This window comes from Caloenas nicobarica, chromosome 24, assembly GCF_036013445.1.
Source record: "Caloenas nicobarica isolate bCalNic1 chromosome 24, bCalNic1.hap1, whole genome shotgun sequence".
Lineage (NCBI taxonomy): Eukaryota > Metazoa > Chordata > Aves > Columbiformes > Columbidae > Caloenas > Caloenas nicobarica.
In genome coordinates, this window is record NC_088268.1 from 2,136,985 (window position 1) to 2,159,608 (window position 22,624).

Here is a 22,624-nt window from a genome sequence, read left to right on the forward strand (position 1 = left end):
GCACACACTCACATGCAGTCATGCATGTGCAGGCATGGACACGTGCATGCATGGACACACATGCACACGCACATACATCCATGTGCACACATAAGCACACACATGGAAACACGTGCATACACATGGAGACGTGGTAATGCACAGGCACACGTGCAGGCACACACATGCACATGAATACACACGTGCACAAACGTGCACCTGCACACACATGCAAATACATCTGCAATCATTGACATGCGGTCGTGCATGTGCACGCATGGACACGTGCATGCACGTGCACACATGCATGCACACGTGTGCCCCTGTGCACACATAGACACATGCACACACATGGACATACATGTGCACCCATCTGCCCCGTGCATACATAGACACATGCACACATAAAGCCACACATTTACACATGAAAGCACGTGTGTGCACATGCAGTCATGGACACGCACACATGCATGCATACGTGTGTGCATGCACACACACACATACACCCATGTGCACACAGGTGCGCGCACATGGACACAAATGCACACGTATGCACATGCAAGCACATGCGCACACACACACGCGGTCATGCATATGCACACATGCATGCACATATACCCATGGACACACATGCACATACATGGACACACACACGCACATACATCAAGCACACGTGCGCACATGCACTCATACACACACGCGCGTACACCCATGTGCACACCCACAAGCAGATATATGAGCACACACATGCACACACATGGCAGCAAACATGCATAACACATGCACAAGTCAGCATGCCTGTGCCCACACATGGTGCAGACACGCACAGACACAAGCACTGGCAGGGCCACCTCTTTACATGCACACAAGTATTGCACACGTGTGCTCAGGTGTGTGCACGCCCTCACGGGTGGTGCTGCTGACAGGGCCATGAGTGCAGGCAGGAATGGGTGCTCACGCCGCCAGAAGAGCCTCATTCCCACCGCCTGTTCATGTCCCCCCCATTGCCGCCATACGCATGTGCACACATGCACAGCCCCAGACACAAGTGTGCACAGCCCCAGACACACGCATGCACACTTCGCTCGCAGGATGCTCTAGGTGAAAAACCTGCAAGTTTTAATGGTAATTTCAGAAGCTCTTCCCCGCCATTGAACAAATGACACCTTTACACAATCCTGGGGTGTGCAGGGACCCCACAAAGCCCCCAGCAGCCCCTCGCTTGAATCCTGCAGCCTCCAGCCCACATGTCCCCCGTGGAAATGTCCCTCCCGCAGCAGCGTGTCCCATGCACCCAGGGAGGCTGCGTGTTTGTGGCTCTGAGCACCTGGAGCTGCACCCAGCCCTACAAGGGCTCCCCGTCCCACCAAGGTGAGTTTTGGGGTACCCTGACCACGTGGCCACCTGGAGCATCCTCTGCCGTGAAGTGGGACCAGAGCTGCAGCTCTTGGGGTGCGCTGGAGGTAGAAGGATGAGGAATCAGGTCTGCGGGTAATGGCATTTCCCCAGGGTCGCAGCTTTTCCAGGGTGCTGTGGGCATCCAGCTGAAATCACAGCAAGGGAATAACAGCCAAGGAAATAACAGTAAGGAAATAACAGCCAAGGAAATAACATCCAAGAAAATAGCCAAGGAAATAACATCCAAGAAAATAGCCAAGGAAATAACAGCCAAGGAAAAAGTACCCACAGAAACATTATCTAAGGAAATAACAGCCAAGGAAATAACAACAAGGAAACAACATCCAAGGAAATAACCAAGGAAAAAGAATGCAAAGAAGTAGTATCCAAGGAAATAACAGCGAAAGAAATAATTTTCAAGGAAATAACACCCAGGAAATAACTTCAAAGGAAATAATATCCAAGGAAGTAACAGTCAAGGAAAAAGTATCCAAGGAAATAACAGCAAGGAAACAACATCCAAGGAAATAGCCAAGGCAATAACAACCACGGAAATAACAGCCAATGAAGTAACTTCCAGTAAAATAATATTCAAGGATGTAATGGCCAAGAAAAAAGTATCCAAGGAAATAACATCTGAGGAAATAATATCTAAGGAAAAGCCGTCCGAGGAAATAACGTCAGAGGAAATAAAAGCAAGGAAATAACAGACAAGGAAAAAGTATCCAAGGAAAAAAAGATCCAAGGAAATAAGATCCAAGGAAATAAGATCCAAGGAAATAAGATCCAAGGAAAGCCTCAGCAGTTCCTACATCAGAACAAAAGCTAAAAAATAAGCGCGGGCATCATCGCCATCCCACTTACTTCAGCTCAAACTTGTTGAACATCTCCTCCTCGTCTGAGATGTCTCCATCGTACAGCTCGGTGATGGATTTGAGCTGCTGGGGATCAAGGGGCAGGTACAGGTCTCTGAGCCACTGGGGTTTGGTTTTGCTCGGATCCAACACAGGCGAGCCCTGGAAAGCGAAGGTTTGAGGGTGAGGAAGAGCCAGGGATGCGGTTTGAGGGCAGAGCCCCGGCACATGCTCCCTGCTTTACCTGCTCTCTCACATCCTCCTTGTTCTTGCCCCGTCTCCATGGCAGGAGTTTTTGAAAGAACCTGGGAAAAATAAAAAGGAAAAGAAAGACAAAATGTGAAGGCAGCTGGTGGTCATGGGCAGGAAGATTCCTGCTCCCTGTTGCTGGAGGAGTTGGGCAAGGGGCATTTACAGCACTGCAAAATACAGGGATTTAGCGGGTTAAAGGGGGAGAAAAATGGCTTTTGCGCATCATCACCCCAGAATTCCTGGTCCAAAAGCAAGAGCAGGAGCCTCTGCCTGCCAGGAGTGACATTTCAGGTGACCCTAAGGAAGATGAGGAGCCTCAAAGGAGGTGACGGCGCTGGCTGAGGTGACCAGGAATGAGTCCTGGGTGTGAAATGCACCTGGAGAGGCCTGGAGCGAGCGCTTCATCATCCCCTCTGGGGACAAACAGGGCAGAGGTGTCACCAGAGAAGAGTTTTGCATGGCCAAAGGAAATGGCCTCAGGTTGCGCCAGGGGAGGTTGAGGTTGGATCTTGGGAGCAATTTCTTCCCCAAAGGGCTGTGGGGCATTGGAACAGGCTGCCCAGGGCAGTGCTGGAGTCACCATCCCTGGAGGGGTTGGGCAGACGGAGATGAGGTTCTCAGGGACATGGGGCAGTGATGGGGTTGGGATAACGGTTGGACTCGATGATCTTGAGGGTCTTTTCCAACCAAAATGATTTTATGACTCTATGATTCTATCAGCATCACTGGCATGAAAATGTGAGCGTACGATGATGCTGCTCACTCATGCTTTGGGGTCCCTTTTCTGGGGCTCTTATAAAATCTATGTGTTTTAACCATGAACCGGTGAGTTTGGCCGCCAGCGCCCGTGTGGCTGGGGGGCTCGGGATTAGGTGCTGTTCTGAATAAAGATTGTTCGTGGCTCAGCGCTGGGAGTAATTACCATTTTGGTCGCAATTTGCTGGTGCTTTGGGGGCAGGAAGCAGCTGGATGTTTTTGGGAGTAAACCTGGTGAAGGAGAGAGAGAGACACTCTTAAAATCAAGATTTTGTCCTCCATACAAAGGAGGCCAAAAGATTCTTCCTCCAACCAAGCCCGTTATATACACGTGCAAGTCTGTGCCAGCAGTCACATTTATAGAAAGACCTCATCCTCCCTTCCCAACTCCTTACTTTTTCTTGCCTCCGGAATGACCTGAACTCCCAGAGCTCTCCTAATCTCAGCAATGTTTCTGTCTGCCTTTCTTATCTGCTTTGCAGGGTACTCCCCTCCTGTTTAACCCCTGACACATGCAGGTTGGCTTTTAAAGGAATAAAAGCTTTTCTTTTTACCAAGAAAGGCCCCAAAGGGAGGCTGGAACCCTCTGGGAATGCTGGCGCTGCTCTGACCCACATGGGGCTGTTTTGCACCTTGCAAAAAGACTCAGTTTTGGGATGAGGGAAGGTCGCAGGGAAATTCCTGCGTGGCTGAAAGTAATAGGTGCGAGCAGAGCAGATAAGGGTCAGGAGAAGAACCTGGGGGGTGACTACAGGGTTAGGAATAAACCTCGGGGATGGGCTGGTTGGAGAGGCTGGGATGAGAAGGAGCCACAGCCCTGCTCAAAAACCTGCGGAGAGGTCACGACAGATATCTGGACAAGTCCCGCAGTGGGCTTGAACCCATGCTGAGCTGTGTGGATGTCGTGACAAGCTCCAAGGTTGGAAAAATATCTCCTGTGATACCCACGGGCATTCACATCAGCATCCCAGGGCTCAAAAATTGTGCTGGGAGGCACTGCCCTCCCCCTGTGCGCTCCATCGTGACTGACAGCTGTCTGTCAAACGAGTTATCACCTTACCTCGACGAGACACATCAGCATCAGATTAATCACGATGGTGACAGACACCGCTATTGCTAACAGCAGTCTGTCGCTGGAGGTGTACTGTGCTTTCTGCAGGGAGAAAAGGAGAGAAAATCAGGAGGGGAGAAGGTTACTCCTTCCACTCCCTGTTGTCCAGAAGGACGCATTGCACCTCGAATCCTGGGGTCAGTTTTGGGCCCCTCACAACAAGAAAGGCCTTGAGGTGCTGGAGCGAGTTGAGAGAAGGGAACGGAGCTGGTGAGGGGCTGGAGCACAAGTGTGATGGGAGCGGCTGAGGGAGCTGGGGGTTCAGCTGGAGAACAGGAGCTGAGGGGAGACCTTCTGATCTCTGACCTGCCTGAAAGGAGCTGGGAGCCAGGGGGGGTCGGGCTCTGCTCCCCAGGAACAAGCACCAGGACCAGAGGAAACGGCCTCAAGTTGCACCAGGGGAGGTTGAGGTTGGATCTGGGGAACAATTTCTTCCCCAAAGGGCTGTGGGGCATTGGAACAGGCTGCCCAGGGCAGTGGTGCAGTCACCATCCCTGGAGGGGTTGGACAGACGGACATGAGGTTCTCAGGGACATGGGGCAGTGATGGGGCTGGGGGAATGGTTGGACTTGATGATATTGAGGGGCTTTCCCAACCAAAATGCTTCTATCCAGCAATGCCCAGCATCTCTCCTACCTTCGCTGAGGTTTTCCTGCCCGTGTGCCCAGCTCGGCCCGTTCCACTGGAGACATTCCCTTCCCGGAGACACTGGCCCACAAGACCCGAGGCTCCCTGCTTGTCCTGCCTCTCACTGAGCAGCTTCACAAGCAGCTCCAACTTGGCGAGCAGCTTTGCGCAGGCCGGCTGGAGCTTGGGGACGCTGCAGTCCATCCCCAGCGCTCGCACCATGCGGGCGATGAACACCCGCAGGGCTTCGTCGGTGATGAGCCAGCGTAGGTGGTGATTGACCTTGGCTTCAAAGAGGTCTCCTTGAACCAGCGCGTCGTCTGGGCCGGCGGAGCTCCCTGGGTTATTGGGGAAACTGGATCCTTTGTTTTGTTGTTTCTGGTGTGTTTCTGTGGTTCGAGGGGCGGTGGGTAAATGCTCCCTTAGAGAGGAACCCTCTTCTTCAGCCGCATCCTCTGGCCTGCTGCTTGCAGTGCGGGGGTCCTTGTTAACAAACAGGTTATCAAAAAAATGCTCGTTTCTGTTTAGTCCCTGCTCTGCTTTACTTTCTATTGGTGTGGGCTCTTCCTCCAGATTCACGTTGCGAAATGGCTTGGAGAAAAGCAGATTACTTTGATTCAGATATTTACTATCCCCCTGCTTGTGCTTCCTGTAAGTCCAAACATCATCCTGCCTTGGAGATGGTGCTTCCTCGGCATCTTCTACACCCCCCACATCCTCTGTCCCGTGAGTTTTCTTGGTCTGTTCCACAGTATCTAAATAATCTTGAATCTTAAAAGGCCTGGGCAAATTAGAGGCTGCTGCTGAGAAGCGTAAAAGGGAATGTTTTGGAGCTGTGGATATTTTGCCGCGTCTGGAGATGGTGACATTGTCAGTGGGGTTGAACCTGCCAGCTGCTTCCCAGGGCTTTAACGCTGCTGGGTTCAAATTTAAATCACGCCGCTTTTGCAACCGTCCTGTGCTTCTCTCTCCCTTTACCTCATCCTTCAGCCTGGCAGGTGCTGGCAGGGCTGAGATGGTGGTTTTTACAGTCCCAACGCTTTTAGCCTGGTGCAGCCTCTTCTCGAGCTCGACCACAAGCGCCTTTGCTAGAAAATAGAGTTTCCTTCTATCAGTTTCCCTGGTACACTCCATGTGCAGCATCAGCTCCTCACTGTTTTTGCCTCCCTGCCTGGATAGGTGCTGAGGGGAGTGTGAATTTGTTCTGGAAATGTGATTATTCGGGTTACTGAGATCACCGTCAGTGCCGGTCAGGCTCAGGATGACCGCAAGCGTTACGGTTTTATGGTCTCCGAGCGAAGGCTCCTTGGGCTTGAGGTTTAACACCGTGCTGGTGGTCGGTTTTCTGTATCGTGCCGCTTCCATTATTGCTCCTTGTGTCTCTGTCAGAGGATCCGTGTGAGCTGTAAAACACCAAGAGAGCAGATGAGTGACTCGGCATCATGAGAAGCTTTCTGCCAAAATACAGGGTTGGGGGTTTACCCCGAGCAGCAGGCGCTCGTCTGAAAGACAAGCGAGTGTGTGAACGGAGCAGTGGATGTGTTACAGACGGGAAAAGTCATGTTAAATCAATCAGATGATCTCATCGGGGCAGAGCAGAGAGATGTTTCTTTTCTGGTGTCTCCCAGGGCTCTGTTTGGATTGGTGGGAAACATCCTGAGGGGACGGATTTGCTGTCGGAGCGTTTCCCACAGCTCGATATGAGCCAGCGCCGAGTTGCTAAAATCACCATGAGGCTTTGAAACTTGGAGTGAGCCTGGAAATCAGAACTACCCAAAGACACGGTGTTTGTCCCTGATCAGTTTTCCCAACCAGCCCTTCTCCCTGTGGTCCGGAAAACCTGGGATATTTCACATTAAATCACCTCTGGGTTGTCTGCAACAATCTCCCATCAGAGCGAGCCCCTGATAACACAGAACTGTTTGCTGATGGATGCAGCTCCCATCACCCAGGCCTAGGAGAAGTGGAAAATGGGGGAATTTGACCCAAAACGATGCAAACAGCACAGGGAGCTCCTGTCCCGGCACCCGGAGGGCGCACGCTGAGTCTGCAGAGGTCAGATAAGTCAGGAGTCCTACACCAAGGCTGCAAACACCCCTTATCTCTAACCCTGCTTTGCAGATAGCTTAACGCCAGAGGCAGGGCGACACGGTCAAGAATATTTACAGATTACAAAGGTATTTGGGCCTTTTTTCACGTTAAAACGACAGGAAATTGGACACATAAATACCTTTGAGTATCTAGCCCCAAATGGCTTAGCAGTTTTCCCAAGACTCACAACAAGGTCAGGCTTGCTTGTCCACGTCCAGTTTGAAAAGGAATTACTTGGGGACCTTGGAAACCTTCCCGTACCTATTTGCAGAAGCCCAGCTCGTCTCTGCTTCCAACAGGACGATATTTACCCCATGCAAAGATCGAGCAGGACGGTGCGTTGCTTGCGCTAATGAGAGAATAACGATGCTTGGGGTTCACCTAACATCCTGCAAAGGAGACGGGGGGTCCCGTCCTCTCTCCTACATGTGGGGAGCGGAGTGGCAGAGAGACCAGGTGATTTTTTGAGGTCACCTGGGCAATTTTTGGAGCCTTTATAACCCAGCCCCCCTCCAACACACTGTGCAGAACAGGAAGTTTCTGTAGAGCCTGCCTGGGGGCATCCGTGCTCGGTTCCATGTCTGGGACCCCTCTTGTTGCTGAGCTGTCACTAGCCAAGGTCTGGTGGCACTGAAAAGGATCCAGAGGTTGTCAGGGGAAATTTGGGGGGGTTTATGAGCTTCCAGCGCTTGGGAACAGTCGCCGGCATTTGTGATTTCCTTGGCTAGATGCGCTGTGTGCATTGGAAGCTCGTGTGTTTGTTTAGCCCAGCAACCTATTTCTTCTCAAGATAGTATTTGACACAGAAGATACGTGTAATCACGGGTGACTTTTCAACCCTTGTTTTTGCCAAGTCATGCGCTCAAAGGGGAACTGTTTGTGCCTCGGGGAGCACAGACTGAGCCCTCCCGGGTCTCACCTGAGCTGCCTGCGCTGCCCTTTGGGCTCATTTAGAGGCCTCACATGGATCAAGCTCCTCTAGAGATTTTGCCCAGATTTAGTGTCCCTGGGACTGGCCTGGAGCCACGAGACTGGACTGAGGCCATCAAAGTGGCCAACGCTGCCTGAGAACCCCCACAAAATGGAGTTATAAAATCATTTTCATTGGAAGAGACCATAAAGATCATGGAGTCCAACCGTTCCCCCAGCCCTGGCACTGCCCCATGTCCCTGAGAACCTCATGTCCGTCTGTCCAACCCCTCCAGGGATGGTGACTCCAGCACTGCCCTGGGCAGCCTGTTCCAATGCCCCACAGCCCTTTGGGGAAGAAATTGTTCCCCAGATCCAACCTCAACCTCCCCTGGCGCAACTTGAGGCCGTTTCCTCTGGTCCTGGCGCTTGTTCCTGGGGAGCAGAGCCCGACCCCCCCTGGCTCCAAGCTCCTTTCAGGCAGGTCAGAGATCAGAAGGTCTCCCCTCAGCTCCTGTTCTCCAGCTGAACCCCCAGCTCCCTCAGCCGCTCCCATCACACTTGTGCTCCAGCCCCTTCCCCAGCTCCATTCCCTTCTCTCAACTCGCTCCAGCACCTCAAGGCCTTTTTTGGTGTGAGTGGCCCAAAATTGACCCCAGTGTGCTACAGAATCTCCTAAAGCTAGAGGAAACGGGGCAGATTTAACGCCTACATCGATACCATGGGGAAGCCTACCGCACTGGGGAGCACTGGTGCTGCACAGGCTCTCGCACTGGAAGTTGATGGTCCTGCACGGCGTTGCGGTGGTGGGTTTCTCCTGGCAGAGGCAGCAGACCATCTCACTGGGCAGTTTGCTAAAGATAAGAAGTTATTGGAGAAAAACACAGCATCTAAATCCATATTTCTGAGTCCAACTCGGGTAATACGAAGATAACGCATCACGGTTTTGCTTGGATTTCTTCTACAGCTCTGGAAAACTTCCCCTCATGCCCAATCCCAACAGACAAATATGTTCTTCTAATTTCTAAGAGAGGTTTCGGGTAGAAGATAAGCTTCTCTATTGGCATCAAAATGTTGATTTTACCTTTGAAAATGGAACTAGTCCCAAAATACAATTTCAAACAGAAACGTACTCCGCTCTGATTTAGAACTTCCCTTTGAAACACCTGGAACGTGTCATTGAAAAGGTGAAATTCTGTGTTCTTAGCAGGTGAGTTTGGGAGGTTCTCAAAAGTAAATAGCAAACCTTAAGCTTCCTGGGGTTATTTTGATTTAATGGCAGGTGGATTCATTTCCCAAGCAGACCCCTTGTTTCAGCAATTATGATCTGCTGGGACAGAGTCCTTGTGTACTCACAGTGTTTCCAAGCGGATTGTTGTCAGGAGGAGCGTGAGCAACGTCTGCTCAGTCACTTGTGTAGCACCCAGGTCTCTGAAAGGATTGGAAAAACCGCATCAAATTTGTAGGCGGCATTTCCAGAGCTCTGCTCTGAGAACAAGCCCAGCGCCCCGGTGATTGTGGTGTTCACAGAGAGATTCACTTCTGCCTGATCAAACAGAAACGGTTAAAAAACATATCGCTTTTCTGCTTTATTGCTCCTAACCACGGGGTCTGAATCAGGAGGGGATCCTGCAGATCTTGTGGGAGATGGATGCAAACAGAGAGGGTTCCGCAGCTCAAACCTCTCCTCCTGCTCCCCCACGAGTGCAGCTCCAATCTTTGATGGGAGACACTTCTCACAGAGTCCATTGGGACCTTGGAAGGAGAGATTATACCAGTGAAAAGAGAAAATACGCCAAGCGGAAGGCAAACGGGATCTGTGGAACAGCGGGGCTGCGAGCAGGGAGGATCTCTGCAAAAAGCTGGGATGGCCTCTGATTTTTTAAAGTTTGTGTCCCAGCTCCTTGGCCGCTTTGCAACTGGGGACCCACCAGAATTGCTCGGCCTCTGCTGGGTTATTCGTGTCTCTAGCAGAATAAAGCTGGGAGAAGAGTGAGATTTGCTGCTGGATGTCTGCTTTCCGCACAGCAGGGCACTCAAGAGACAAAGATCAATATTAATCTGGTAAAAAAAAAGTGTCAATACTTACAGGTATTTGACTGAAGGCAGCTTGAAGAACGATGTGTCAGCAATAATGGACAGGGGGTTTTGGCTGAGGATCCTGAAAAAAACCCACCAAAAGCAACACATCACTGGAAGTGGGCGACGGGGAGGACACATGGGGACGGCCTGTCCACATGTTCTCTTCTATAGACTCACGAGTTTGGAAAGCCAAGATCAACTGGCCCTATGCAACAGGCACTGGAGAAATGGGAGATGGTTAAAATGCTTACTGTAGAATAAAAAAAACCCCCAGTGATCCCTGAATTGTGTAAACACAGCTAAATCAAAGTGAATTCCCACTAGATCATTGCAAAGTGTTTCTGTGATCGAGCTTTTCCTCTTTGCCAGGCTTCACATTTCTATCTTTTGAATATCAGAGAGGCCCAAATTGAGTTGTGCCTGTTGGAGCTGATGCAGAATTTCACTGAAATCCCCTTTTCCAGGCTCCTCTCTGCTGTATGAGCGGTGTAAAGAGGTTTATGGCTGGTAAGGATCCAGCACACTTTTATGGATGGTAGGTGTGGATTTGGCTGAACGATTTTTGCTCAAACCTCCCCAAAGAATTTCCTTTCAAGTGGAGAACAAACATAGGAAATTTCAGCCCAAAGATAAAAAAATTGGCTCGTTCTACGCGCGTGAGGAAGGGCTTGGGATGAAGGCTGGAGGCAGGAACAGCTGCTCATGGGCCAGTTCACAAAATCCAGCAGGTCCTGATTATCTCCAGCTAAAAGAGCAAAAGCCCAGAAGTGCTTTTTGGGGAAAACACATCATTTCTCGCTTTCTTCCTCAGCTCACACCTTCTCTTCGCTTCCCTCTGCCAGGACTTTGAGGTTATTTTGGCGTCTTATCTTCCATATTTTGTTACATTTCCACTGTCTATAAGCTTTTACTCCATTACTGCATTCGGCCAGGCAAAGCTGTGGCCCAGTCCTACGGGAATTGTCGTTCATCATTTATTCTGCCACCTTATTTGGTGTATAATGTGAGAAGTATTGCACTTTTCCGGAGAAGAGGGAGACCATGGGCTTTTCCTTATGTATATAAACCCTTGGTGGGCAAAACGCCCTGGCTTAACACTTATTTCAGGTCCAGATGGAAACGGTGATCCTATCCCTGGATAGGATCTACGGATTAAGTCATGTTTTCTTAGACACCAAAAGAACAAAGTTCCCTTTTCGTGGATGCTTTTGAGACCCTTTAATTTTAAATTCCAATATGAAAAATGAAATTTTTGCCTAGAAAGCTGGGTCACATCTCATACCCCGATCACTCTGCTCTTACTGATCTGCCCTTAGACCTCGTCGCACTTACAACTTTTGTAAAAACTGCATCCCGTGCCATGCCTGGAAAGTGCCGTTCCGGATCTGCGTGATGAGATTCCCACCCAGGTTTCTGGGGAAAAAAAAAGAAAAATCGCAAAAATGAATCAGCTCTGTCCTACAGGAAGCCGGAGCGAAGCCGTATTGATTTGTAGGAAATATGCAAATCCAAGGTAAAATAGGGAGGAAAACGCTATTTTCTCTTTTTTTTTTTTTTTTTTTTAACCTGTCAAGGAGAGGAAATGAAGTGCACGTGTGCTTAATCTATTTCTGCTCCGGGATACAAGGAGTCTTGAAGAAATGGCTTCTATTATGGCTGGGTTTGGACAACCGCGCCATGATCTCTCATCCTTTTGCGGGTCACCCCATCTGCATTGATCAGTCTTTTAACAGGAGAAATTTAGTCATTGTTCTAAAAATAACAGGAACATTTTCTAGTGCAAAAAAAAAAAAAATATTAGGGGGTTATAAATGCAAACAGACATCAGTAAAGACACTAGAAAGAAACTTTAATAACTCACATAAGCTGCAAAAAAGGAAGTGGCTCAAAAGCACGTTCCTCAATCGCCAGGATTTTATTGCAAGATAGATCCCTGTTAAAATTAGAACACGAAATGTTAATTACGTTTGCACCGTCATGTTTACTTTCATTTGCTTTGACACTGGCAGCATATATATTACACGGCTCTGATTTCACACCGTGTTTATATCTGATATCAGCTTGCAGTGGTGTGTAACCTGTGATAACCCTCCCGATGCAGCTGGCTTTCATCTCTGATTTTCCTTTTTCTAGCTCTGATCCCACCAGAATTATTTTAGCGCTTGATTTTCCCTCTGACAGGTGAAGTCAGCCAGAAAAACCTGAGCAGCGCCTCTTGTTTGAGGGCTTAGGGATGGGTTGGTAACCACACGTGTGATGATAAAGGCATTAGTCTCCTAATCCCTCTCTCCTGGACTATGTTTGGTGAAAAAATTATGTTAAAAGGACTCTATTAAAGATGTAAAATCAAGATCGGGGAAGTCTGGAAAGGGCACAAGGGAGGTGGTACCTAAACGGCACTTTCCTGCACAGCTCTGCTGTGAGATGTCTGTACACACTCAGTTGCTACAGGATTCACCTGGCTGAGGTTTAGAAATCAAAAAGTTCGTTGTCTCAGCCTGAATGAGCTGCCCAGGCTTGTTCTGCAGCAAAGAGCGAGAGAAATATTTCTGGGGAGTGATTCATCCCCTCCTTAGACAGGTTCCCAAGATCGTTGGGGCAAATGTGAAGTGTCTGTTCCTCCCTATGGAAAATAAGAGAGCCCAACCAATTAGCTGTATCCTGGGCAATTATTAGGCATCTAAAATTAGAGGAGATGGTTCCTACTGTGGGCAGTGGGCTCCGGCACTGCCACTACTTTGTTTTCCACCATTCCCCATCTTAAAGCAGCCTTAGGCCTGGCTCATCACAGGAGCGGCTCCAGAAGGGCCAAGACCACGCTGGACTTGGCTCTTTTCAAGCCAACACAAGTACTAGAAAATACAAAACCTCCCTGTTTGCAGGCAAAATGCAAGCGTGTAAGGGCCACATTCAATAAATGACGGTGATGGAGCTGAGACACTTGCAATGATGTACAAATACATTTTGTGACACACCTCGCTGTCCTCATTTCGGCTGCGCTAATAACAGAGGAACGGGACCCAAAACGTGACCCTCGCGAGGCGGTTCTAAGCCAGGGCTTCCCTTGCCGTCAGCTTTTTCACACAAGTGGTATTTTCACCTCTGACTTGAGGTTTGTGTTGAGAAATGATTGTACCCGCGTCTCCTCCGGGGCTCAGGTAGTCTGGGCTCTGGGCGCTAAAGCTCTGAGCCTCCATGGCAGGATTTATTTCTGCCTCTTAGTCTTTAAGATAAGAAACCATTACAGTGGCCAAGGAGAGGACAGAGAACACGGCAAGATTTTGCTCTTCTTGTTTCGCACTTCCTTTGCCTGCACCACACAGGAAACCCCAAAATATGTGAAAAACAAGGAGAAAAACACCCTCATGCTCTTCTGCTCCCTTCCAGTGTTATGAAATCGCAGCAAGCACTTCGGCTCTATGACATTGCGTGGGCAAAGATGTACATTTGTTTCTCCCCCAGGAAGAGGGAGGACTCAGCTGAGTACGGCTCTGAGAAACCTCATTGACTTTTTAATTAAAAAAAATAAAAATAACTGTGCTAGCTTTAAGGTTAACCCTGCTCGGAGCTGGAGGTTGAAGCAGAGACGTCCCAACCTCAGTCTGGCCAAGATTTCAAGAGTGATCAGTAATGTGGGGCTCTGCCTACACCGCAACAATTGCTTTGTTCTAGGTGGTTCTAACTCAAAAATATCAGTCCTCAGCTAAATGGAACCAATCTCCAAGGGTGTGGGAGGTCACTGGTAGCTTGGGGTTGACTAAAAGTCATCTAATATCTGTGGGAAAGGGCAGCAGCCTCCTCCTCGCCGTTTGATTTGGGGAAACGAAAGCTGTGCCGTGCCCGTACGGGAATCATCCCACCAGGTGCTATTGCTGTTGCAAGACACTCTGCTCTGCTCGGGCTAGAGCCTGAAACCGAGGAGGAATAAAGCACATTTATATGAAAGGGGAGGGTGAGCAGCAGGAGTCCAAAAAGGTGGGCAGGGGATGGTACCTACAGGTGCTTCAGCAGGAGCAGACCCTCCAGCGAACGCCTCTTCACCGCCCGCAGATCGTTGTCCTGGAGGACTCTGGAATGAGACAAACGGACATTTACTCTTACACCAGGGGAAAAAGGGATTTTCAGGGGAAAATATCCCACAGTAGCTTTACTAAAACACCTCTTTGAGTAGAGAACATCACTACGTAGAACAGGCTGCCCAGGGCAGTGGTGGAGTCACCATCCCTGGAGGGGTTTAAAAGGCGTTTAGACAAGGTTTTTAGGGACGTGGGGTAGTGCTGGAGTTGGGTTATGGTTGGACTTGATGATCCTGAGGGTTTCTTCCAACTGAAATGATTCTATGATACTTGCTGCAGAAGCGGGCACTTGCTCCTGGGCTGCTGAAGTTAACTGTAGCCTGATGATTGATTAAATAGGCACAGGGATGGTCCCGTGGGGTGGAAGGGACACAGCTGGGGGCAATTTTCCACCCCAGGAAGCCCCAAGAATTCCTGCCCGTCCTTGCTGAGCAGCTCAGCTGTGAATTCAGATGCAAATGGTTTGTGTGAGTACTTGTGCTCTTCATACCCCTGTCTCAAAAACCACATGAAAAGGGTTGCAAACGCTGAACTCCTCGCATTTAAAACGCTGAAAGATACTTACAAGTACTCAGCCCACGGGTATTCCCTCCACGCTTGTTTTTCAATGGAAGAAATGGAGTTGCCAGTGAAATCTCTGCAAAGAAACGATTGACGCAGTCAGCCCTCAGGACAACCCATCTCCCTGCAGATTTGGCTGCCGAGGTGGAAACGCAAGAAGTTACAACAGCGTGGCCGGCCTGGCTTTACCACTGGGCTGTCCTGGGAAGGCTTTCCAGGAATAAAAAGCCAAGGGGGGAAAGACGGAGGGGTCTGGTGGGGCGGACCACGGCAGCACTCACAGGACCAAGAGGGCCTGGCGGCGGGTGGCTGGGGGCACGCTGGCCAGGGCGGCATGGCTGCAGTCCAGCAGGTGCTGGTGGCAGTGACAGGGCAGCGGGCAGGGTGCCCCGGGCTGCCCCGGGCAGGGGACGGACACCAGCAGCAGCAGCAGGAGCGGGTGGCCGGGCCGGGGCGGCCCCATGGCGGAGCAGGGCCGGGGGTCGCTGGGCAACGGGGGAGCCGCAGGCCCGGGCCGGGCACAGGCCTCAGCACGGTGGGGAGCGAGATCCGCGGCTTCAAGAGAACGTGTGACAGAATTATCGGAGCACGAGTGTGATGGGAGCGGCTGAGGGAGCTGGGGGTTCAGCTGGAGAACAGGAGCTGAGGGGAGACCTTCTGATCTCTGACCTGCCCGAAAGGAGCTTGGAGCCAGGGGGGGTCGGGCTCTGCTCCCCAGGAACAAGCGCCAGGACCAGAGGAAACGGCCTCAAGTTGCGCCAGGGGAGGTTGAGGTTGGATCTGGGGAACAATTTCTTCCCCAAAGGGCTGTGGGGCATTGGAACAGGCTGCCCAGGGCAGTGCTGGAGTCACCATCCCTGGAGGGGCTGGACAGACGGACATGAGGTTCTCAGGGACATGGGGCAGTGCCAGGGGTGGGTTAATGGTCGGACTCAATATATTTTCAGTGTTTTCCAACCAAAATGATTCTGTGATAAATACAATCTCTGTCTGCAAGGTCATTACCGCACCCCACGGATGGACGCTCCCTCCCTTCAGCATTCCCCTTGTGAAACGCAGCATCTTGCTTCCCACTTGCTTTTCTCTAAATTCAGCGTCCAGCCACTGGACCTTGTTTCACTTTCGCCTTCTCAGTCAAAAAACTCACCCAGCATCAGGCATCTTCTGCTGGAGCAAATCACCCCCTTTTGTCTCTTTTTTTCTTAAATTAAACAGGCCACATTTCTCTCATTTCACAAGAGATCTCAAATCATTCCTGCGGCTCTTCCTTGAGCTCTACCATTTTTTCAATCACCTTTTTTTTCCAAAGACAGAGGTCAAAAAATCTGAGCGGAGCTTCATTATGAAATAAGCATTTGCCCCCCACCCCATACCGTCATGATTTGGGGAGCCTGATGCCCTTTCCCATTGCTTGTGCTGCCTCCGAGATTCATTCATCACACAAGACTTACAACATTATACTTAATTTAATAAAAAAACCTTTTAAAAAGAATCTCTGCTTTACATCGTGATGCCCCAACTACTTGTAGCTGATGTTCAGACCATGTGGCACAACACGTTCTTACAAGACTTAAGCTTATTTCTTTAAAATAAATCTCACTTTGAGAGATGATCTTTTTCTGGGTCGGCATCACAGCTACTCCTGGTGGTAAAACAATTCGTCCACAGTCTCTGGCTTTCTCCTCCACATCAGAGCGAACCAGAACTGCAGGTTCTTGCAGGGAGGGCTCGTTCCTTTGATTTTTCTATAAGTTTTATATGCATCTGTTATCCTGTCTAAATAATAATGGTGCAGCCAAGCTGGCTTCCATATATAGCTGACCTGGATAAGTTGACAGGAAAACACTTCCTCTCCAAAACCAGCATACATTTTTGGGCTTAATTTTAGTAACACCAGCTTTATTGCCCATTTCTTGTGCTGCTACGTATTTGGAGAAAAAGAAAACATTGGATATGACGCACATGTCATTTCACAGTGTTAGGTTTTCATTCCTAATCAAACACCGTGGAACTTTTGGAAACGACGTGAAGACGGAGCTGAACTAATTAGATGGCATCTCCCGGCTAGGGAGCTCGTCATTGAAACTGAGATCAGACAAAACCTCTTCTCCTTCAAAGTCAAATTGTTCCAAGGACAATTCATTGACCTGAGAAGAGAAACCAGGAGTAAATTTCTTTCTCTACAACATATTTTAGCTTCTTGCCTCTGCACCTGAAAACAAGGTATTTTTATGGTGTACAAGAGACGGCCTCCCTGGAATTTACCAACTTGGGAACTTTTCTGTTTTGGAAAGAGTGACCGACATCACAAAGCAATGAACCAAAAGGACGCCCAGCACCTCTCCTCCCAGCGAAGAATTCCTGTCTGTTCCTCCTCCCATCAGCCTGGAAGGTGCCTCGTGGACAGACAGCGCAGAATTACCTCCCACGCAGCATCACAAGGGAAGCAGGATGGCAGGGGAGGGGAGGGATGAGTCTTGTGGTGAAACCGAGGTTTGAGAAGCTGCAGGCTTTCTGTTTGACTTTGCTGCTCACTTCTCTTGTGGTCATTGCATGCTGGGTCAGGTTTAAAAGAGGTCAGATAGAAGGGGCTGTATAGAGGAAAACACATAGAAGAAACCAGCAGGAATTCCAACCTCTCAACTGCTAAAAAAAAAAAAAAATAAATCTGATGGGCATTAGTTACTTCACACACCAAAATACTCCTATTTTACTGCTGCTCTTCGGTAAGAAAGGAAGATCTGCCCGTGGACAGCAGATGACTCAGTGCCATCGCACGGAATAGCGTGTCACAAGGTTCCTTAGACAGTTCCTCCAGGAGTTCGACGCTGCGCAGCGCTGATGCATCATGTGAGAGCGACGCTCGCTTCCAAAATACCATCAGATCGGTGATCAACCCTGGTAAGCAGCAGTGCTTTCAAATTGAGATGAAAATCCTCTGCTCAGCACCTCCTGCGTGCAAAAGCTGGGATGCAAGACTCATTTCATTGAACACGATGATTAAAGTTTTACTATTGTACCTGGGTATTTTTGTTCAGTGCATGCCATCGCACAATTACCTGCAGAGATTTCACCAAAGCTTTAAACAACCATTCCCTCTGGGTAAGGTTAAGTTTATGAGGTGCATTTCTAGATGGGAAGTTTGATTTATTTAAGAACTTACTTAAAAAAGCATTTTCTTTAACCTACTCTGACTTTACCAAGATTTCACTCTCACAGATTTTATAAAGAACAGCCCTGGACACTGTCACTCGTCAGACTTGTCAACCTGCACCATAACAGTCCTGTATCCAAACTGCTCACTTTCCTGTGTTAAAATACACATACATTTCTGCACAAAGATACCCCAAAAAGTAGGAGTTTTAAAACCTTAGCGTGCTGTACAATTCCCAGACATAAAACAGGATGTTTCAAAAAGATGGACCCAACACGTGACAATTACACAAAAATTTACAAATGGTTTAATGAGTCATCAAGTCTTAGTAACCTTTTTACAAATGTTCTCTCCACCTGCTGTACGGACTGTAAGAGTTTCATGCACAGGTGGTTTGATATAGTGATTTCAAATTGGGTCCAACTTTGGGAAACACCCTGTAGTTCCTGGGATTTCAGTCGAGGTAATTAATTGCTGCACAAAAGGAGGGTGTCAGATGCTTGTAACAGTTAAAAGCTGTATCTCTGATCTCTAGATATGACATTAGGTCCCGTGCAAAAGCTAAATATCCACTAGTTTTACCTGAACAAGCCCCTTCAGTTCCTCTTCTGTTAAGGAGTCTGTGAGCTCCTCTAGCGTGGAATTATATTCCACAGCCACTTTCCCGTTCTCTGAAACAGAACAAACAACCAGAAACACAGTTAATTACTACTGTGTGTACTGACAGTAAACCAACCCTAAGCTCCAGATGGGACAAAAGGAGATAATAGCTCTGAAGATGCAACACCAGACGCAACAGTGAGGGCACCTGGTCCTTGGAACCAGGACGGGAACGGGCAAAGTGCTGCGATTCAGTTCATGTTCCCCCTGGAACCAGAACGACCCCCAGATCCTGTTCGGCTGCACATGGAGGGTTAAAAATTTCTCCCTGCCAGCATTTACACTCTTGGAATTTGGAGTTTCGATGACTTATTTATCATTTAAAAAAAAAAAAAAAATGACCTCCTGTCAGACTTTCCTTTCACTCACATGGCTCATGGGGTGGAGCTGCTCTGTTAATTGTTACAAACCACAATGCAAGTTTAATTTTGCTCAATGCCCTCCAAGCCCAAATTAATCCCAAGAAAGGTTCAATTATCATGAAAGTTATAATATCGTTACTGCAACATTTAATACAAAAATAGGCCTTACCTAAGATTATGATGAGTATCTTCTGAAAGGCGTTAGACAAAGCCCTCCCAGCTGCGAGTTTCTGAGCTCTTCTTGTGGCTGTGACAAACTCCAGAGGATCTGAGCACAGCAAGCAGCATGTTATTGAGATGACACTTTGCATATAGAATCATGGAATAGTTTGTGTTGAAGGGCCCTTCCCAGCTCCCCCAGTGCCCCCCCTGCCATGAGCAGGGACATCTGCACCAGCTCAGGTTGCTCAGAGCCCCGTCCAGCCTGGCCTGGGATGTCTCCAGGGATGGTTCAGCCACCACCTCTCTGGCCAACCTGGGCCAGGCTCTCACCACCCTCAGGGCCAACAATTCCTTCCTCATGTCCAGCCTCAATCTCCCTCCTTTAGTTCCAAACCATCACCCCTTGTCCTGTCACAACAGGCCCTGCTCAAAAGTCTGTCCCCATCTTTCTTCTTGGCCCCTTTTAAGTACGAAAAGGCCATACTAAGGTCTCCCTGGAGCCTTCTCCAGCTGAACACCCCAACTCTCTCGGCCTGTCCTCCCAGCAGAGCTGTTCCAGCCTTGGATCATTTCTGTGGCTCCTCTGGCCCCTCTGCAGCAGGTCCATGTCTGTCCTGTGCTGAGGACCCCAGAGCTGCAGGTGGGATCTCAGCACACCAGCTGCATCGCGTTTGGGAATGTAACCAACTGCAGCCTGCTGGATCCGGTCAGAGCGCTGCTCGTGTTTTGGAGTCGCTGGCAGCACCTCACAGGGGCTTTGCGTGCCAGCCCAGGGCAGCACACGATCCTCAGCCGTGCCAGGGCAGCGCTGAGCCCGCGGGCACCTCAGCTCTGCCACAGACACAGTGTGAACATCACACGGCGTGTTCGCACCCAAAACAGCTACTGTTGGGAATAAATAATGCTGCAAGCGAGAGGGAGGGAACAGAGGGTTGGAAAGTGAGACCGGTGTGAAGCAGGGACAGAAGAGGCACGCTCAGGATCCCTTGCTGCATTGCACAGCAGCTCACAAGGCCTCACATGGATCCTTGCCCCCAGCTAAATCCTTTATCGGACACACAAACAGTGCAAACACAAGATTCGCCAGTGTCGAGAGACCTCCAGCTGCATCCAAAACGCACCTTCACCGTTTTCTACATCGGCCTCACCGAGAGCGACTCCCCTGGTGCGTATACCATGGTTGGGCAGCGTCACCTCCACAGCACACAGGTATTTCACTGCTCGCTTCTGCAATGTCTCTCCCAGCTCCTCATTCTCACCATCAAAGCCAGATACGTTCTGCAGCTGTTGGGAACACCACAGATGATTAATTCTGATTAAATAGGAAGGGGATGTCATGACCACCTAGGTGCACCATATAGCACAGACCTTTTCCACACAGCTGTGACTGCAAGGCAGTAGCACATGGTGGAGGCAGAGCAGCGATATTTACTGCTTTGACCCTATTTTAAAAATACCTCCTAGTCCTCAACCTCTGGGAATCTCAGTCATCTCAGACACGTCCAGCACACGATTACTGTCAAGCCCTGGCGCTGCTTTAATCGAATCCAAGCCAGTGCCCTCGCCCATAGCAAATCTTCTCCCCCCATGCTTTCAAAATACCCCCATCTGCGGTCCAAAACGCAGCTCCTGTAGCCGCCAATTATTTGCTGATTTGAGGATAGTTCTTATCCGACCAACTGCTCTAATTAAGAAGAGGATGAGGGGAAGGATGACGGATGAATACAAAGTGTCCCTTACCGCAATGATGCGGCTGGACCAGCTGTTAAAGCCAAGGTAGTGGTTGGCCAACTCCTGGCACTTGTTGCTGTTGAGAGCAAGGAAGTGCTGCTGAAACCCTTTCTGCTTGGTGCAAACACAAACCTGTCCAGGAACGAATAACTGTGGTTAGCCAGGCTTCTGAGATATGTTAAGTATTTTTTTACGCAGGAACAGGCCCTGCAAATTATTCCAGAAGAGCGATGCTGCGATTTTCCTGCTTAAATGCCACCTGGGAGCCAGCGGTGTGGGATGTCACCACGGTGGCAACACCCGGCCACAAATTAGGAAGCTTTTTGCACGGGAAGCATCACTGAGATCGACAAGTGTTTAACGTGATTCCACAGTGCTGAGTCCTGCGAGTTCCAGCCCTGGGGCCGTTCGCTCACCTTCAGGGGAGATTTCTGGAACAGCCTTTGCCCGTTGCAGGCGCGTTGGGCTCTGCCGGCGTCTCCGGCGGAATAAAACTTGACAATGGCGTAATAGCCGGGCCCGGCCACGGCCGCGTTCCTGTGCGCCCGCACCGCGTAGAGCAGCCCAAATTTGGAAAACGCCGAAAAAAGGGAATGCTGAGGAAAAAAAACAAAACCAAAAACAAAACAACAAAAGAAAAAAAGGTTATTTTCAAATATCTGCAGGTGTTCCAGGGGCTCAGCAAGAGCGACAGAGAGAGGACTACTCGCAGGAACTAATCACCCAGGAAACGAGGGAAGTTTTTAATGTAGTTTAATGGAAATAAGCCCTGGAAGAAGCGGTGAGGCTGGAGTCTGTCTCCTGCAAAATAAGCTCAACCTGGCCCTGAGGACGCCTCATCTCCATTATCATCCAGCCTCTCATCCCCAGGAGAGCAAAGATGTGGGAAATTCCGTCCCCCACATTATCCTCACCCTAAACCGCATCTCGCTTTCCGCCACCCCGCTTTGCATGGGCGAAGCTTCCAGTGGAACAGTGGCACTAAAAACCAGGTTTTTTTCTTTCCTCTTCCACCTTGCCCTGGTCTCTTTGCAGTTTTGTTGTACGGACGATAAAACCGGCCGTGGCACAAGGACAGAAATCACCCCGGGGTGGCCCAAAACCCCTCGGGGTTGCCCTGCACCCAGCACGCCCTGGAGACAAATACACTAAAAATAGATTTTTAAAATAAAAAATTAAAAAAAAAAGGGGGGGGAGGGGATTAAAAATATATTATTAGCACGTAGGTGAAGCCATCAATAGAGATGGAGGGGATGGGGACTCAGCTCCAGAGCAGGAAAGGGATCGTAGGGGATCCCGGTCCCCATTCCCCGGCCCCGGGCGGGGGACCCGGGCCGCGCTCCCCAGGCCCAGCCCGAGGCCTCTCCTCACCTCCAGGCCCGGCGCCGGCTCCAGCCCCCAGACCAGCAGAGTCCGGTCCCTCCCCGCGGGCACCCGGAACTCCAGCAGCTCCGCCATGCCGGGGAGAACGGCCTGTGCTGCCCGCCCCGCCCGCGCCCGCCCCCGGCCCGCCCTGCGCCCGCCCCCGGCCTGGCGGGGAGCGGGCCCGAGTCAGGGCTGTGAGGAGAAAGTCACCCGAAATGCACCCTCCGAGGCCAAATCCACTCTCAAGTCCCCAAATCCACACCCCCCCCAGTCCCAAATCCCAAATCTAAACGTGCCCCCCAGCCCCAAATCCACATCCCCCAGCCCCAAATCCCAAATCTAAACGTGCCCCCCAGCCCCAAATCCCCATCCCCCAGCCCCAAATCCCAAATCTAAACGTGCCCCCCAGCCCCAAATCCACATCTCCCAGCCCCAAATCCCAAATCTAAACGTGCCCCCCAGCCCCAAATCCACATCCCCCAGCCCCAAATCCC

The 22,624-nt window shown here is 50.0% G+C and overlaps 2 protein-coding genes across 9 annotated transcripts; both read right to left on the bottom strand.

The window, feature by feature from the left end:
• Nucleotides 1-478: 478 nt before the first annotated feature.
• Nucleotides 479-14,721, bottom strand: LOC135998154 (leucine-rich repeat-containing protein 37A2-like). The gene is made up of 13 exons (XM_065651273.1): nucleotides 14,701-14,721; nucleotides 14,057-14,128; nucleotides 11,921-11,992; nucleotides 11,392-11,472; nucleotides 10,067-10,138; nucleotides 9,334-9,408; nucleotides 8,713-8,831; nucleotides 4,987-6,380; nucleotides 4,300-4,392; nucleotides 3,406-3,470; nucleotides 2,476-2,536; nucleotides 2,242-2,393; nucleotides 479-1,523 (listed from the first exon to the last, which is right to left on the bottom strand). The coding sequence occupies exons 4-13, from the start codon at nucleotides 11,409-11,411 to the stop codon at nucleotides 1,325-1,327; spliced, it is 2,250 nt and encodes a 749-aa protein (XP_065507345.1). The 5' UTR covers nucleotides 11,412-11,472; nucleotides 11,921-11,992; nucleotides 14,057-14,128; nucleotides 14,701-14,721; the 3' UTR covers nucleotides 479-1,324.
• Nucleotides 14,722-14,724: 3 nt separating this feature from the next.
• On the bottom strand, nucleotides 14,725-22,229 carry RDM1 (RAD52 motif containing 1). 8 transcript variants are annotated; one of them, XR_010607519.1, is made up of 8 exons: nucleotides 22,137-22,229; nucleotides 21,182-21,361; nucleotides 20,775-20,897; nucleotides 20,156-20,318; nucleotides 19,042-19,140; nucleotides 18,433-18,521; nucleotides 17,392-17,648; nucleotides 16,751-17,287 (listed from the first exon to the last, which is right to left on the bottom strand). XR_010607519.1 is itself a non-coding variant. In XM_065651279.1 (7 exons), the coding sequence occupies exons 1-7, from the start codon at nucleotides 22,221-22,223 to the stop codon at nucleotides 14,740-14,742; spliced, it is 774 nt and encodes a 257-aa protein (XP_065507351.1). In that variant the 5' UTR covers nucleotides 22,224-22,229; the 3' UTR covers nucleotides 14,725-14,739. The 8 variants fall into 8 exon arrangements, 7 of the variants coding, with proteins under 7 accessions (XP_065507351.1, XP_065507346.1, XP_065507353.1 ...); XM_065651279.1 differs by lacking the exons at nucleotides 16,751-17,287; nucleotides 17,392-17,648 and adding an exon at nucleotides 14,725-14,772; XM_065651274.1 differs by lacking the exon at nucleotides 17,392-17,648 and having other exon boundaries at nucleotides 16,144-16,843.
• Between the last annotated feature and the right edge of the window lie 395 nt (nucleotides 22,230-22,624).